This window comes from Trichosurus vulpecula, chromosome 5, assembly GCF_011100635.1.
Source record: "Trichosurus vulpecula isolate mTriVul1 chromosome 5, mTriVul1.pri, whole genome shotgun sequence".
NCBI classification, from domain to species: domain Eukaryota; kingdom Metazoa; phylum Chordata; class Mammalia; order Diprotodontia; family Phalangeridae; genus Trichosurus; species Trichosurus vulpecula.
This window is the reverse complement of record NC_050577.1, coordinates 15,618,587-15,635,987: the sequence shown is the minus strand read 5'-3', so window position 1 is coordinate 15,635,987 and position 17,401 is coordinate 15,618,587. Positions and strand designations below refer to the sequence as shown.

The window sequence follows — 17,401 nt, the reverse complement described above, 5'->3', positions numbered from 1 at the left end:
ACCTCTGAATAGAAGCTTGAAGAAGAGCAGTGTGGGAGCCCAGGCTTGGCTGAGCTCTCCCCCACCCCCTTTTGCTGAAGGGAGGCACAAGTGGGTAAAAGGAGGAAACTTAAGGAGGTGATGTGGTACAACAGGAGGAGGCCTGGATTTGGAGTCTGCTGGTTCATCTCCACTCGCTTATCTGTGTGATATTGGGCAAGTCAGTATCTCTAGGCATCAGTTTCCTCATCTGTAAAAGAAGGTGGTTAGAGTAGAGCTCTGAGGTCTTCTCCAGCTCTATGTCTGTAATCCAATGCTTCTAGAAGTAAGAGCTGGGGTGCGGCCCTGGTGGCAATACACGTTTCACAACCCCAATGAGAATTGTGCAGAGATGGTGCCTTTGTCCTTCAGCCACTCCCCACCCCTTCCAAAACTCCCTTGCCATGCCCCCTTGAGGGCAGGGGCACCCTCCTTTCATGCCCCCCCCCCAGGCTTTTCAGGGACTGCTTGGATGGTAGCTGCTGCCTGTGCCTAACGCCCTAGAGAGCTGTTGTCTGTGGTGGTGGTGGTGGGAAGGACTCTCTCAGAGATATGGTCAAGGTAAAGACATGGGTGTGGCATGATGGGTGGGGAAAACATCGGAAAGCCAAGGTGGGGAGGGGAGGAGCTTGTGATACTTAGAAGAAGTTTGTAAGCCCTTGTCTTGTACCCCAGGACAGTAATTGTGCCTTTACTCCTGAGTAGTGGTCCTTTCTGCTACAGAGACCATAAATCCCTTAACATTTCTGTGTGCGTGTGCGTGTGCTTGGAATTGGATACTTCTGATGATAACCTGAGAAATGTTCACACTAAATGCATGGTCAACTCTTGATCATCTGCCCTGAATGGGGGAGAGCAGTGGCATGATCACCGTGGGACAGTGGAAAGAACACTGTATTTGGAGACAGAGGACCTGGGTTCAAGTCCTGGTTCTGCAACTTCCTACCTGTATGACCTTAAGCAAGTCATCTTCATTGCTCTGGGTCTCGGTTTCTTCATCTCTTAAGAGTGTGGGAGTTGGACTAGATGGCCTCAGAGGTTCCTTCCAGCTCTAAATCCATGAGCCTTTAATGCACAATTCCTCCTTGTCTGCCTTTGCTTGACTCTCTAAGGCTTCTGGGTAGCAGACTACTTTTCCACTGGCATTTTGCTGAAATGATGATGACAACAAATTGACAGTCCTTGAGCCTCTACCATCCACATGGGCAGCACTGAAATGACCCAGAAACATTTTAGATTGTCGACGGAAATTCTGCTGGGATTCAGATTCACATGAAGAGGTCACCAGAAATGGAGAGATGCCCCATGGGGATAATCAAGAGTTGACACTTTGGGGGGTGGAGTGACTTGCCCCACTCTTTGCCCCCACTTGGTTTGGCTCAGAAATTGGCGGGGCGGGGGTGGTTTGTGAGGCTAGACCAACCCAAGAAGATGGGCTCTTTGGAGGCTAACCTTCTCCTCACTTCTTTTTTCCATTCCCACTGAAAGGATTGATATTCACCGCAAGGAAAATGCGGGTGCGTCTGAGAAGCCCATTACCATCCATGCTTCTCCTGAAGGCTGTTCAACTGCTTGCAAGATTATCATGGAGATCATGCAGAAGGAAGCCCAGGATACGAAATTGTGAGTAAAGGGCATTGCCTGGGGAGGAGAGTTCCTAGCTTAGGGTTCATTGTTCAGTCATGCTTTCTTTTGGGTCTTATTAAACAGAACTCTGCTGGAATGCTAAGGAGTGAAGGGTATCTGTCCACACGTGCCACCAACAGCCTTAGCTGTGGGAGACAAAAGCGTCTCTGGCACTTGTGTTACCTTGGTTGGGAAGCTGAGGTCTGAGCATAGCACCCTCCAGTTAATGCCCCCAGATGTGGCCCTTTCTTCAGTTCTGTCACAGTTGTGTCTCAGTATTGGCTCTTGGTCCCCGATAGCACCCACCCAAGTCAGAATGTGTGTTCCAACCTCCTGTGCTTACAATCAAATTAACTCTCTGCTGCCCTTCTTACAGAGTGATTCGTGAGCTTTGTTGCTAAATCATTCGCAGAGGCTGACTTAGCTTAGCTACACAGCAGTGCACACTAGGCTTGGGGTCAGGGAGCTCTGGATTCAAATCCTGCCTCTGACACATACTACCTGTGTAGTCACGAGCAAGTCTTTCCCACTCTCTGAGCCCCAGGTTCTTCATCCATAAAATGGGGTGGTGGTGGGAATACTAGTGTGTACCTCCCTGACAGGATTGTTATTTGGTTCACACGAGGTAACGCGTGTCATGTTCTCTGCAATCCTGGAAGTGCTTCAGGAATGTCAGCATTCACCTTGGGGCCATCCATCATGTACTAGTTATGGTAGCCCCTCTGAGATGAGGAGGAAGGAAATGGGACTAGGAGTGTTTGGAGCAACTTGGAAGAAAAGTACCTATTCATTTCAGGATGGTCATGTTTGTGTCTCTTGAATTTTAGAACTTGGCAATCCATGTTCTGAGTGTTGATAAGCCTTAAGAGGCTTTTGTGGGAACTGGATGTGTTTCTCAGTTACCTGGTTGGCACTGGAAAGGTTGTAATGGCTGTCCCTGATGGGTTTTGTGATCTTCAGTTCAAAAACTTGAGTGCCAGGGGACATTCATGTGATGACCCAGCTCTAGCTAAAGAGATGTACCTAATTCCTGTGTCTCTCCTCATGTTCCTCGATGACTGAAGCAAAAGAGAAAGCATCTCTTCCCCCTTGCAGGGATATCGGTGCAGAGTCCCCCAATTTCTCCTTTCAAAGGAAGTCAGTCCTAAAATGTCAGTCTCTTTTTCCATGACCTACAAATTAGGGGCCAGTGGGAGCTTGGAGCCACCATGCTGTTAACTTGCCTAGTAATTCTACCTGTTAAGCTTCAGTTACATGGTTGGGGCTCATGACTTGGTTTTTTGCACAGTAAGTGGGTATTCTTGCAGGCTGGTGACCAAAGTCTTGCTTGATCTTTTACACTGTCAAAATGAATCTGAATGAATCCTTTCCTTCCCTTTCCCATTCCACCTCCCCCCATGATTGTTAACTACATCAAAATTTGATTTCTCTAAAAATCAATTGGCCTGACCATCCTCGTGAGGAGTAGGCAGAGGTGCCAAGTAGAATGCTCTCTTGCCAGGGGCAGTGGGCACCCTCATGATCCAGATGTCTTTATCTCCAACAGACATTCTGAGCAGGAATGAAGAGGGAAAGAGACTTTCAACTGTGTCTCTCCAACCTGTCTTGGGTTGATTTCTTTCTCAGCCTCCTAGACTTCTACCTTTCAATCCCTGGCCTTGGTGCCCGCTGACCATTCAAGAAAACAAGAGTGAAAAGGCTCATTTGGGGATCAGAAGAACCCCCCAAATTGCTCAGGAGCTTCCGTGTTCCTGCTCAAGTTTTATTTCCTACTCCTTTGATTCCCACCTCCCTTGGTGGGTCCACTCTGAAGAGAATGTCCTGCTATTAAATCTGTTTACTAGAATCTAGGAGAAGCCCTGGAAGGAAGCAGCAGTTGCTAGCATTGGAAATAGTTGCCTGTGGCTCAATCCCTGGAGTTGTCAGAATCATGGAAAGAGGGACTAACTGACTTAATGTCACCTGATCACCCCAATTCCTCTGTTCCCCTCTCTCCCAATCTATGACCTTTATTTCCTGTGGGATCCAGAACTAGTGGCTTGGAGCTTGGGGTGGGGGCGTATCTTGTTCTCACTCCCTGTGAGGGAAGTGCGGATGGGCCAAGGGCCTTATGTGCTGACATATAGAATTTTGTGGGGTGGCAAAAAGACCAAACATACATAACATGGAAACTAGGAGCACGTTTTCCCATAAAAATGTTTGCCCAAGTGAGGAGGACACTTGTGGAAAGGGGGCCATTTGCCTGGGGACTGCCTTAACAAGGATTTGCCATATCCCAGAGCAGCAGGTCTCTGATATCATACCATTTTCTTCTATAAAAATCCCACATAAAATGCTTTCATCAGTGAGAATCCCTCTTTCAGAGTATGGCATGTTATTAATTATCAGCTTGGCATCTGAAAGCAGTATTAGCTTTTCTTAGTGTCTGAAGGTTTTGCCCTATGATGCTGCTCTCTGGAGGTTAGGGAACAGGTAGTTTGGCTCGAGAGTTCCCCAAAGAACAAAGGTGTTGGACTTGTTTATTAATGTCACTTATTTTTTAAGTGGTTCTTGGTTTTTATAACAGAATGCTGGAAATGGAGAGGGGCTTTAGAGAGCATCTTGTCCAGCCCAGTGTTATTTTTATAGATAAGGAGAATGTGTCCCAGAGAGGGGAAGGGAATTGCCCAGCATTCAGCTCTGCAGCGACAGGACTAGGGCTAGAACTCCAGTCTTAAGTCCCGTCCAGTACCATCACCTCTAATTATAAATTATTCCTCTATTTCTAACAGGCACTTCCATGGTATTTCATCTCGGACCGCGCTTAGTGCAATGCCTCGCACATAGTAGGCACTCAAATGTTTGCTGAATGAGTGAATATTATCTTTTTATTAAAATTTCCCCTCCCCCCCTGCCTTGAGTTTCTGATGTATTTCGGTCTTGCAGCACCGACGAAATTCCTTTGAAGATTTTGGCTCATAACAACTTTGTTGGCCGACTGATTGGGAAGGAAGGAAGGAACCTGAAGAAAATCGAGCAGGATACTGATACTAAGATCACCATCTCGCCGTAAGTATTGCACTAGCTTAAGATTTGGACTCAGATACCTTGGAATGCTGTGGGAGCCCAAGCTGCCTTGAACAGAATTTCATTCAGCAGAGCCAACTCACTTTAATTTGAGCTGCTGCTCTCCTGTGTCCTGTCTACGTATTTAGTAAATATGTTCACTTTCATTCTTCCAAATCATCTGCCATCCACAATCACATATCCTTCTGTAGCCCCCACTGGAGGGGATGTATCTATTTCCAATGGAGGAGCAAGAAGGATTAAATGGACAATTTCCATATTGGTTAAGAAGGTTGCTAAGGCAACATGGCTTGCACTAGTAGAAAGAAGACTGGATTTGGAGGCTGAGGACCTGCGTTCAAATCCTGTCTACAAGTTAACACCTGTGTGACTTTGGGCAAATATATTCCCCTCTCTGGGTCTCAGTTTCTTCAACAGTAAAATGAAAGGTTTAGACTACATGGATCACTAAAGTTCTTTTCAGCCCTACATGGTCTGATCATATATTAAGTTCTCTGGCCTTTGTTGCCTCAGAGAAGTTGAATGGAAAAATCAAGAACTTTAAAAAAAATTTTTTTTTGCAGGGTGAGGGGGAATTCATGAAAATTTTTTGCCTTAATGTAAAGGAAAAGGGGAGAGAAATAATCAATAACTAACATCTACGTAATTCCTTTGCCTTTTTTTCTTGCTATGAGATCTCTACCCACCTGTCAGGATCACAACTCCTCTTTGCTTTAGACAATTGTCTGAGACTCAGAGAGGTTAAACAACTTGTCTCTAGTCACACAGCCAGTAAAGCATTGGAAATGTGGGATTTGAACTCATGTGTTCCCAACTCCAAGTCTTATTCTCTATCTGCTACTGATTTGGCAAAATAAATAGATGTGAAAATTCAAGAGAAAACTGGTTTGCAATGACAACGCTTCCTTCTTCAGCGAAGTGCTCTTTTAGGAAGCTGCGAGAGAACATATGAAAATGTAAAATAGCAGGAGAGCAAAAGTTGGCATAGTATGGTCTCTCCTCTATGGAGAAGACAAAGATGGTTTTCCTAACTGTATCAAAGTCAACCTTTCTAGTGAGGCTGAGAAGTATTGAATAATAACATCTAAGGAACCTAGGTTACTTAGCTTAATTCGGGGGGTTATCCACTAGTAAATGCCTTTAAATATTATAATATCACCTGAGTCCCATTTCCCACTGTTATTTACTTCCCTTTCCACCATTGTTTTTAACTCGTATCTAAGTGGCTTGAATCAGAGTTTTGTCTTTCCCTGTCAAGGCCATCTTAGAAGGGTAGGGGTGGGCTGGGGAGAGGAAATCGTGTTCTATCAGAACTCCTAGTTAAGATTCCAAGTCTCCAGCATGACCACCTTACCCCATTCAATGTTGTATCTTAATGGTATCTGAATGATCTCGTCCATGTCTGAGCCATTAAAGCTGATGATTTTGGTTTCTTGTTTGAAGTTGTTGGTTAAGGTAGGTCATAGAAGACTTGGCTACAACTAAGCTTCCAGTCTTTGAAAGTGGTGAGTGCTTCCTCCTTGTTGGATGGTCCCGCAAACATTGCCCTGGAAAAATGTAAACACCGGATGTCTGCATCTGAACTGTACGTTGTTTGAAAGGTTAAGTGCTGTCCTGTCTGGAGTTGCTGTAGTCTTTTCTTCAGAGCGTAAGAATGGAGCTAAAAGTGCAGCAGGGCCCTGCTTGATGCTCCTTTCGGCTGCATAGACTCTTGCCTCCAGAATCCTGTCGCCTTGCATTTCACTTTCAAATGACCAGTAGCCGTGACTCCAACTTAAATGGTTGATTTCTGAATGCCATTTAAAGTCTGCTTTAAAACTGAACTGCAGTTAAGGGACCAGTCTTCTTCAGGATGCTGTGAAGAGAAGCGTTCTCTCGCCTTCTTCTTTATCTCACAATTCTCTCCTTCTTGCTTCTTTGCTAATTCCGCCGATGTTTGGTCACCCGCTTTTGGCTATTACCAGCTCCCACAGTGGGGTTTGAATCACCATTTGTGGCAACGTGGGAATTAACTGTTTTTTTCCTAATTCTTTCTTCCTTTCTTTCTTTTTCTCTTCCTGTGTGTTTTTTTCTCCACTCTACAGGCTGCAGGAGTTGACCCTGTATAATCCGGAGCGTACCATCACCGTTAAAGGTAGCATTGAGACTTGTGGCAAGGCCGAGGAGGAGATCATGAAGAAAATAAGGGAGTCTTATGAGAGTGATCTCAGTGCTATGAATGTGAGTTCTGAAATACTGGAGGTGATTAAGACTTTTTTTTCTCCCTTCCCTTTTTTTCTTTTCTGTATTCTTTTGGCGAGGGTGGTCAGTTAGGAATTGAATGAAATATTGATGAAATATTTTCCTCATTGATAGAACTGAAATAGGCCTTGCATTGCATCCATATTCGTTTGCTGTTTTATTTAAAAGGGGATGTGTTAGTGATTGGACAGTATAAAAGGAAACTGTGGGGTAGGTTAAAAATGAAAGTCCCCCCAGCTCCTTTGCTGTTAGTCACAGCTTGGGATACACAGAAAGTTTCCAATTGATGAGGCAGTCTGTCTATTGTGGAACACAGGTGGTACCCTAGCAGACCAATAGGGAGGGGCAAGAAATGATAGGTTAGAGACCTTCATGGCTTAGGGATTCAGCTCTGAGGGGTGGATTTCTCAAGGAAAAGTGGACAGTTAATGGTAGCCTCACCTTGGATGAAATTTCTAAACAAGAAAATTCAAAACCGATGGGGCTGTTGTTAATTAATGGCGCTTCCTGTTGGGATTAGTGTCTAAGGAAGAGAAATGGGATTAGCCAGTCTTTTAAAACTTCCTCAGGAAGAGAAGAGTGCGATCTAGACCCAAATTTCAGTCAAGGAGTCGCTTTAGCACCTCTCCTGATTTCTCTTTTCATGGCTTCATTCAAACTGCCCTCAAGGCTGTGCCCTCAACTTAAAAATGTGGCTTCTCACTTCTAATCCTTCTTCTATGCAAAATCTTTGCCTGTATTTTAGGACTTCACTTCATCATTAAAATGATCCTGGGAGACAGAGCCAAAGTGATCTATCCTTACTTTACAGTAAGGCCAGCGAAGGCCAAATCATACAATTCCAAGCCTAGAACTTTGGTTTTTCCCCTTATAAAGAAAAAAGAAACTGAGCCTTGCCTTGCTGGGTTCATGAAGCTTCAGCTCTGTATCAAACCTGCTATGGAAACAGTAAACGTGGCTGCTTGGTGTAGATTCAGTGGCATGCTTTCTTTGGGCATCCTGGTTTGTAATGGTTCCCCTCTCCGTAGGGGTGTGAAGGCATACACCGTCACTCTCATCGTGCCCAGACTGGCATTTTCTTGAGCTGCCTTAAGAAGAGGTGATGCCCTTGAATGCTATGGGGTGACTTTAGGAGAGTTGGAACAGTCTTTATCTGGACCCAGTTTTCCAGTGTTGGATCCTACCATAAATTCACATACTTGGAACACCTGCCCTAAGCAGGGCAAAGTAGTACCTTGGATTGTGAGGAGTTAGTCTGAGCTTGAGAGTAAGGGGGAGAGGGTGATGAAGATTAAGATAGGAGAAGGTTTCAATGTTAGTACATATCACAGCTGGTTAGGAATTGTCCAAGGAGAGCTGTTTGGAAGCAAGTCTTAGTTTTCAGGCAATTTTTTTTTTCATATAAGACTTTTTATCCCTGCATGGTAATTTTATTTTTGGCTTTCCCTCTTTCACCTCCACCCTCCCCCTGTCTTCCCACCCTTGCCCCTTTTCCAAAACTAATTTTCTCCCTTCCCTGTCCTTTCCCTCTCCCCAAACCACCACCCCCACAAAAAGAGAGAGAGAGAGAGAAGAATGGAATAGCAATGTCAAAATTAGGGAGGGTGGGTGGATGGGGGTTTTGCCTTCCGAAGGACTTAAGATGCATGAAACTCTTTATTAGGCCTCGCTTCAATCTGTCTCATTCCTTTCTTGGCCATCCTGCATTTCCTGGCTCCGTAGATCTGGTTTGGGCCTCAGTGGAAGAGCATCGCCCATTGGCAGCACCAAGAGTTTATAAGTGATTTGGTCTGTATTCAGTGAGAGCCCACTGTGGGTAGAACAGTGGATTGGGTGGCATAGAGTATGTGCCAGAAGTGGAGGCCACGGTCCCTGCTGCCTGTGGGCACCACTCCCGTCCATATCGGGGAGACCGAGCAGGTGAAAGAGATTATTGAAACCAACAGGAGACAAGCAAGTGCAAACTCCTCCCTTCCCCTGCTGGTCTGAGGGGCTGTTCAGGTGATGTTTGGATGTATGAATGCCAAAGAATTGCTGTTATTACTTTAAAGAGTGTGAGAGCAAGAGTGAGAGAGACGAGTCCTGTTCTCAGTGTTGTCTCGTGATGGAGCTTTGGCGTTGGACCTTTTTGTCATAACATACGTAACCTTCCTACCCTTGCAGCTTCAAGCCCACTTACTTCCTGGATTAAACCTGAATGCCCTGGGTCTGTTCCCAGCCTCTACTTCTGGGATACCCTCACCCTCTACTTTGGGGGTTCCTTCGGCTGCAGCCGCTACTAGCTACCTGCCATATGGGGTAAGCTCTTGGTTTGGGGCTGTATAAAATGAGTGAGGAAGTCTTAGGAGGGTGTGACAGGGCCTTTGGAACAGTTAGCTTTGAGCAGCATCCCTTGCTGTACCTGCTGTGACTGTGGCAAACCACTGGCAGCAACGAGCTTGGCGGGGAGGGCTGGGGAGGAGGTGCCTCATCAGCTACTTGAGCCAGGCCAGCCTACTGGGCAGCAGGTACTCATGCCCAGTGCTAATCCCAGTGCACAGATCCCTGTTCTGCGCATTCACTGGCTGAGTCTCCTCAGCCCCTTCCTATGTGAGCTGGTGGGTTCTGTTTCTCCTGCTTATGGATTACCAGCACCTAGCATGGAGCCTTGCACATAGTATTTGTTTAGTCGATGCTGGTTGGATGGATTTGAGGAACATCAGTCAATGGTGTGCTCTTGACAGAGTAACCTCACTAACTTGAATGTCAAGATTTACTCCGAATAACAAACTGCAGGGACGGGTTGCCTTCCTCCCTTTAGGAAAATTAGAAGCCTCTTGGACATTGGCATCTAGGCAGACTTTTTCCTTCAGGGCGTTTTTCTTTGTCTGACGGGGGAAGCCTTCCTAGTTGACTAGTATGAGTCCTAGCCAAAGTGTCAAGGAAATGCTCCCTGGGCCCTCCACATAGCCCTTTGTCAAAGGAGTCAATATCCATTGTGGTTCCTGGATTTTAATCTCCCCACCCTAGACCTGGGCCCATCTTGAAGATGAGCTTCCTACTGATTGAAACCTGGGCCAGGACTGCCACTTTGGGAAGTATATGCCATTTTTGGAGTTTTAAGAGATGCCCCCTTGTGGGTTTGGACAACTCCATCCTTTGACTTCTTAAATGACTTCATCAATGTGTTCCCTGTCTTCCCCCCCACCCAACCCAGATGCCAGACCAGTTTTATTATAATAACTTATCCTAGAAATTTGATGTCTAAATTGTAGCCATGCATTAATTATCTGTCATGGTTTGGGGAGTCCCTTCCATGTTCTCCCTAAGAGCCTGTTTCCCAACCTTTCCTTATCTACCACGTAATAAAGTAACTTTTCCCATTTTTACCTTCCTCTCTGTCCTCCATCAGTTTTTCTTTATGAAATAAACAGTTTAAAAGACCCCCCCCCCCAAAGTGCCTTCTTATTTCACTTTCCATCTTAAGGGCTTTGGGAACCAGTTTTTGGCCCTCAAAAAAGAGAAATCCACTATACTAAAAGACTAATAATAACTTAACATAGAAAAGAAGTTGAGACTGTGATAACAAATGTAATTCAGTGTTGATTAATGTTACAGAGCTTTGCATTAAACTTGTATGTATGTATACATATATGTATGTATGTATCGTATGTGAACTCTTCCCTGTCTTGTCCAGTGTCCCTTGGGCCAGGGGGATAATGGGAGAAAATAAAATCTCTTCCTTGTTTGCTTTTCAAGAACTAAGACACCTTTCCTCAAGGAGAGGTCTTGAAGAAAATGCAAACAGATAAGAAGTTGGCAGGTTTTGTAGCCCTGTGTAGACTTCATTCTGCAGTTAGGGGTATTAGTGTCTTGGAAAAGCAAAATTGATCAAACTAGAGGGAAGTTTTTCAGGGGTTCTGTGAGAGACTAGCAGGTGTGGCCATGTGGTGGAGTGGAGAAAGCTTTGGACTTGCATTGGGGAAAAGGGAGGCATAATGCATGGGTTTGAATTCTGCTGAAGAGTAGTTAGCCACGTGAGTCTGAGTTGGAAAGAATCCCATGAGATCACCTCTGGAAAGCCAACCTGAAAGGGCCCTGGGTGTGTCAGCAGCTTTTATTCAAATGCATTTGAGTGTTGAGGATTTGTGTCTCCTAAGATCTTGGGTGTACCTCACTGGGTGATCTCTAGTTCCAGAAAAATTGTATACAAATTTTAATGTATCTGGGGATGTATTTTTAAAAGGAATTCTAGGTGAAAAATTATCCTTCCCACCAATTTATCTTTTGTAAGTTGAGATTTTCCTGTATTCTCTTTTCTTTAACTAGTACTAGCTAACACATATAGCACTAGAAGGTTTACAAAATGCTTTGTTCTGTTCTCGTTTGAGATCCAGACCACCAGGAGGATATTAGTACTTCTCTTGGCATCTTCCTTAGCTTCAAGAACTCTGGGAGTGGAAAAGCTCTTAGAGTCCTCCCTTCTCCCTCCTTAGCACATTTTGGAGAAGGGGAAACGGGTCCTGAGAAGGGAAAGTGACTCCTAAGGTCTTGACTAGCTGCATGCGTAGAGCAGTGCTGTGCTCCTTTATGGAAGTTACAGCTTCCTCTATAACCATCCTACTTCTCTGTCCTTTACCCTTCTTCTGGACGTTTATTGTGAATTTGAACATATGAAAAATCACCCTCTTTTAAATTTTAAAGGAAACTTAGATGAAAGAGGAAAAAGGCAAGTAAGAGGAGGAGACAAGGGACTGAGAATTGTTGGCTTCTCCTACCAGCAGCCTGGTTAGACTGGCAAGGCCGCTAACTCAAGAACTCGACTCATAGGACTGGAGATTTACCGAATCCCCACCTGCCTCACGATGCTCTCTAGTCCCCCGCCCCACCCAATTCTTCACAGCAGGACATTGTTACCTAGTATTCTGAGAGGCCAGTGTGCCACCACAGAAAGAAGACAGGATTTGTGATCCTAGGATGTGGGTTCAAATATAGGCTGTTGCTAGCTGCCTCTGTGATCTTGGTCATTGCCCCCTTCTGACCCTCGGGGTCCTCTTCTTTAAAGTGCTGGGGTTCTGACGAGATGGTCTCTAATTTCTTTCTGGTATAGTTTGGGACTATAAGGTGCCTGCTTTCAAGGAAAAAAACAGGGCTCCAGGAAGACAGTGACCCAAGTTCAGTTGCTCATGAACACAATAACAAATGAACTAATGAGGGAGTGACTGGAAGAGGCTGCAAGAGAGAGCCTAAGGAGAGGGCGTTTACTGAGCCTCCCAACTAAAGGGACCTTAAAGGTTCTGTGTCAAGTTGTGTTTTTGCTCTTGTGTATTTTAAACAAAGATCATACTAATAAGGCATTAGAATAATGCATGGGAGTGGCTGCTTAGTTGTTTCTAATCTCCCTCACTCTCAGCCCAGGAACTCGGTTTTCTTGGGCTCATTTCTTTTTTGAGCTTGTGTAAGTTGAGAGCCGTGGCCTGCATGCCTTGCCATCCAGCTGCCATGGCTGACATATGTGTCCTCAGAGAACTAAGCTTTCCTGTTAAGAGCCTCAGCAGCATGGCAAAAACCAGTGCCCTAAGACTTGAAAAGGGAGAATAAAGAAACATGTGTGGTAAGCCCCGTGGCTTTTTATAGCTTGGAGTGACTTTCAATCACTGCTTTGAGAGAAGAATGCCATTTGCTCAAAGCAGATGAGGGATTTCTCCTGGAATAAAACCTGGCAGAAAGAGAATCTTCCCTATAAAGTTGAATACTTAGAGTTGGTGAGAAAATTTGAGACAGTCTTACCCTCAGCCTGCTTTCCTTGTTTCTTATTTTAAGATGGATAAGGAGGCTAGAGAAAGCCTTCACTTTTTGTTTTTTGCCCCTGGGCCTCACTGTCCACTGACAGATCTCAGACCAAGCTCCATTGTTGGGTGGTGCTGTCAGTGTGTCACTCTATGGGCTCTTGCTTTCTCTCCCTGTGTTTGCTTTGGTAGTCACAGCTTGTAAAGGCATCTTGAGCAGTTTGGGTGGAGAAAACCAGAACATTAAAGCTAATGTTAATTCTTTCCAGTGATCCATCTCAGCAAGTTATTTTAATCTGATTTAACAAAGAGAAATTTTCTTTAGGTGAGAACTAGACAAAGAAGTCTCCCCAAACGTGGGAGATGAGACATGAAGGAGTTTTCAGGCTTCATCCTAGAGGCAGTGGGGTGCCACTGTGCAAGAAGTGACAGGGCCAGATCTGTACCTTCAGAAAAGTATTTTGGCTGCTATGTGAAGATGAGTCTGGAGAGGCAGGGATAGCAGATAACAGGAGTTTTACTACTTTGGCTTTCCCAGTGGTAAGCTTTCCAAAGGACCAGGTTCCTCTCTCAATGGGAATCAGAATATTTACATGTATAAACAGTAGTTAAGCTAGTAAATATTTGTACTTTTAGTCAAAGTTTCCAAAGCCCTGACCCACATGACATTTCTCCTTTTTTCTTTCTTAAGTATATCTTCAAACCTTTTCCTTTTCTCACCTCAGAGACACTAAAAGTGCAATCACAAATACCTATAGGATAGAATAAGCTGAGAAAGCTACAACTCCATTAGACACAATTCTCTTTTTTCTTCTCTGTATCCTCAACTTTCCCAACCTGGAAGACTTTTCAAGTATGAGAATGCTAACTTGTTAGGAAAATACATTGACATGAAGACCTAGGATGCTTTTTGGTTTTTTATACATACGCACACACTTCATTTTTACTGCTAAGGAAACTAAGAGGTAAAGTGACCTGTACAAAGTTACCCAGTAGCAGAGTTGAAATTCATACTCAGCTTGGCTGATGTCACCATATTGCCATCATTCTGTTGGGAGGAAGTTTTAAGTCTTCCTTTGCATTTGCTCTCACCTTGACTTTATCACAGCAAACATACCCAACATCCTTTGCCTCACTACTAGAATGTCTGTGTCCAGTTGTACCTTCCCATAGATTGAAGGCCTGCCACCTTCTCTGCTACCAGCCCAGATGGGTTTCCCCAATGAAATGGCAAGTAATCTTGAGCTTTTGCCTAGAGGCTGGCTTGCCTAGCTCTGAGCTGGCAGTATTTGGCACCTGAAAGTGACAGGAAATGCTGCTTTCAGAAATGCTCCAATGGGGATAAGATTGGGGAAGAAAGGTCTGGCAGCTGTAAAGAAAAAAAGGAAAGAGGTTGGCATAGCCCAGGGCACCAACCGCTGGCACTGCCTGGCAGACCTAGGCTTTGGCATTACTCTACAATCAAGTTCTTTCAGAGTTCTTTTCCTGAGTTCCTAGAAATCTGGGCCAGAGGAGGAGGTGGGGGGAGAAGGAGAGATGTCTAATTAAGAATAGAGAAAGGGGAAGATGGTGAGGTAGGGAGGACTGTTCCTAGCTTCTTCTGCACTATATCACCATCTCTTTATTCAGTAGGCTCTTTAAGAGACCAAATGGAATTTGTGAATTGGGATGAGATTTTGATTTTGAGATGTTCTCAAGGATTAGTTAAGGCAAAGATGGTAGTTTTGCTTCATGCCCTTCCCTCTGGAGACAACCCATTCTCTTCCTTAATCCACTCAAAGGCTGTTAACTATGTGTATGGCATGCCCCTTTTGTAATAGGCTTGCCACTTTTAAGTGGGTAGCTTTGTTTTGGAGCAAGGTTTTCTGTTGTTGGTTTGGGGTTGGGTAGAATGAGTCACTATTCTTTTTTTCTTTTTTCCTGCTCCTCTCTTTTTCATGGCTTCAACATGATTTTGCTAAGACATAAAGCTGTTAACTAATCCCTCAATCTCAGACTCATATCCAGAGCTGCTTCTAAAATCAGGGGGGTATTTTTTTTTTACAAGAGGAAGGAATAGGTGGGCTAGTTGCCAGGTGCCCAAAGGCTAGATCTGGTTGGCATGCACAGTTTCATTTTAGTGTAGAATGTTAGGTTCTCTCCTCCACTAGAATAAATATACAGAGCCCCAGTATTTGCTCATACTTGTATCTTTCATGATGGATGAATAGGAATTACTCATTGGCAGACCTGCCATCAGGCACTTTTATGTTCCTGTTGTTAAAAGGGGTTCCATAAAATCTGCAGAGAAGTCCTTGGGAACATCTACAAACAGGGCATTCATGAAGTGCTTAGACAAGAATGTGAGGGCGGTGGCCCCACAACTAGGAAAATCCTTCTCCTGACTGGCATGTCTTGAGGTAGTGGGAGGGGGAGGGAAGGTTCCAGGATTAGCACTGTGTTGACTTACTTGGAGTACATGAAAGGTGCAGAAAATGGCATACTCTCCCTTAGGGTTGTGTACTTGGACTAAGTTACCATGGGTCCAAGGTTGTGATCCCTTAGCCTTCAAGGCAGGGAAGGACAGTGGTCTCCAGAGAGATTTGTCTTGAGAGGTCAAAAGGCACATGAGTCCAATTTTTACCATAAAGCCACTTTAATAATTTATGATTAGGAATAGATCTGCAAACTGGACTATGTGTTCTGATCAGCTAGTTGGAGTGTTCCTTTCCCACTAGAGCAACTGAATTTAGATGAGGTTACTTGGTAAATATGGATTAAGAATAGAGAAAGTAGGATGGCCTTACGCAGTCTCTTCCTCCAGCCTGATAGCTGGGTGAGTTACTCTACTCCATTAAAGAGTTGCCAACTGAACCAGAGTAATCATATCAGTATGGCTGCCATTTCCCCTGGACAGTGCTAGGGAGACACTGGATGGCCTCATTCCCCTACTCTCATAGGTCTTCATGTCAATATATTTTCCTAACAAGTTAGCATTCTCATACTTGAAAAGTCTTTTTTTTTAGTTGGTGACATAAGGTTGATAGCTGTTTGAGGCCACACTCAAACCCCTCTTGATCTTATGGGAGCTGGTCAGATCCCACTGTTCAGTGTAGCCCCTTGGGGAGAGAATCTTCCAGGGTACAACCTGTACCCTGCGTAGGGAAGGCATCCTTAACCTTTTGTGTGTTATGGACCCCTCAGGAAGTCTGGTGAAGCATATGGATCCCTTCCCAGAATAATGTGTTTATATATACAAAGTAAAATATATAGGGTTACGAAGGAAACCAATTATTACAGTGAAATCCAGTTATTAAAATTATTATTTTTTAAAATTCTCAGATCCCATGTTAAGACTTTTGTTTTCCTCAGTCACTGAGGATGGCATTGCCTGATTCCCACCCCACCTTCTAGTTTATTTTGTTGTCTTATTCTTGGATTGGTTTTGGCCTTTGTTTACCAGTTCCAACATCCTTTCTAAAATTGTATGAAATAGTTTCTTAAGAAATGAGTTTCTAAACTGTATGTAGATTGCCTTTAAAAAAAAAAGCCTTTTATGTCTCTTGGCCAAAAAAGCACACAGCAGCATCCCAATATGATAGTGGTGGTGTGAAGTAAATGTGTGTCCAGCTTAGAGTTTTTACTAAGATTAGGTTTTACCTTCCACTTGAACCTGAACTGTTATCCAGGTTACAAATGACGTTATTTAGACTGAGAAGGTAATCTTTGAATATTCCAAACTATCATCTCTTCAGTGGGCTGAAGGCACACTCATAGGGGAGGGCTCACTTTAGTTGAACACAATTCAACAACGTTTCTTCAGTGCCCAATTATGTCTAGTGAGTGTCCTGTGCTAGGCACTGAGGAGGAAACAGAGCTAACGACAGAGGTTTCCTGGCAGATGCCCATGTTGTAAAAGGAAAGAGCGTGCTACGTTTTGTGAAATGAACCACTGATCAATCATTGAGTCCGTAGGGTGGGTGGAAGTGAGGGGATAGCAAGCCAGCTCCCTGGGGGGGCCCTGAAATATTCTGAGGTGTAGAATCCCCAAACATGCAGAGAGACAGACATCTTTATCGATTTCTGCGGGAGAAGAAAGAGGGTAGGGTTCAGTGCTCCAAGGGCCATGCCCTGCTTAGGAAATATTCACCAGGGTCCCTGCCAAGTGGAATTTCAGGAAGCCTTTTAAGGACTGCCATCAGAGAGAAAACATGAGGGCCCTGGCCTTGAGCTGGTATCAGACACTAGAGATTGAGATTCACCTCATTCCATCAGCGAGCATCCCCCCCATTAAGTTCTTTAACCACCTACTCCTTTGCAAACCCTGAAAAAGAAAAATTACACACACCCCCTTTTTGGCCTTGTGGCAGGGTCCACGTTGATGATCAAAGGTTTCAGGCTCCCTGCCAGGTAGAGATAAGAAAATGCCCTGTACACATTTCCTAGAAATCTCAGCGCAGTCATAGAAAGTGTTTTTATAGTGTCTAGACGGTGGGCACTGTGCCTGCCTGGGTGCCAAAGGTTTCTGTAACAGCATTTATTTGATTTCTTAGATGTAGTAACAGTTCCCTTCCTCTCCTGGGCTTTGTTTAATGATGGTTTTTGCCCCTCATCCTCTCTTCCCCAGTAGGTCCTCCTTAGGAGATGCATATCTGTTTCCCAGATATGGGGGTCAGGGTGACAAAATGAGCCTTTTAAGTAAA

General features: G+C 44.5%; 1 protein-coding gene across 3 annotated transcripts in view; it reads left to right on the top strand.

Annotated features, from left to right (window-relative positions):
* Window positions 1–17,401, top strand: part of IGF2BP3 (insulin like growth factor 2 mRNA binding protein 3) — a 105,516-nt gene that overhangs the window by 76,104 nt on the left and 12,011 nt on the right. Inside the window, exons 7-10 of one of the 3 annotated variants that reach the window (XM_036761475.1) lie at window positions 1,507–1,641; window positions 4,570–4,692; window positions 6,795–6,994; window positions 7,990–8,010. In XM_036761475.1, the coding sequence (XP_036617370.1) occupies window positions 1,507–1,641; window positions 4,570–4,692; window positions 6,795–6,994; window positions 7,990–8,010 (479 nt within the window). Of the gene's footprint in view, window positions 1–1,506; window positions 1,642–4,569; window positions 4,693–6,794; window positions 6,995–7,989; window positions 8,011–9,114; window positions 9,250–17,401 lie in introns of all 3 variants that reach the window. The other 2 variants (XM_036761474.1, XM_036761473.1) reach the window with 2 other exon arrangements.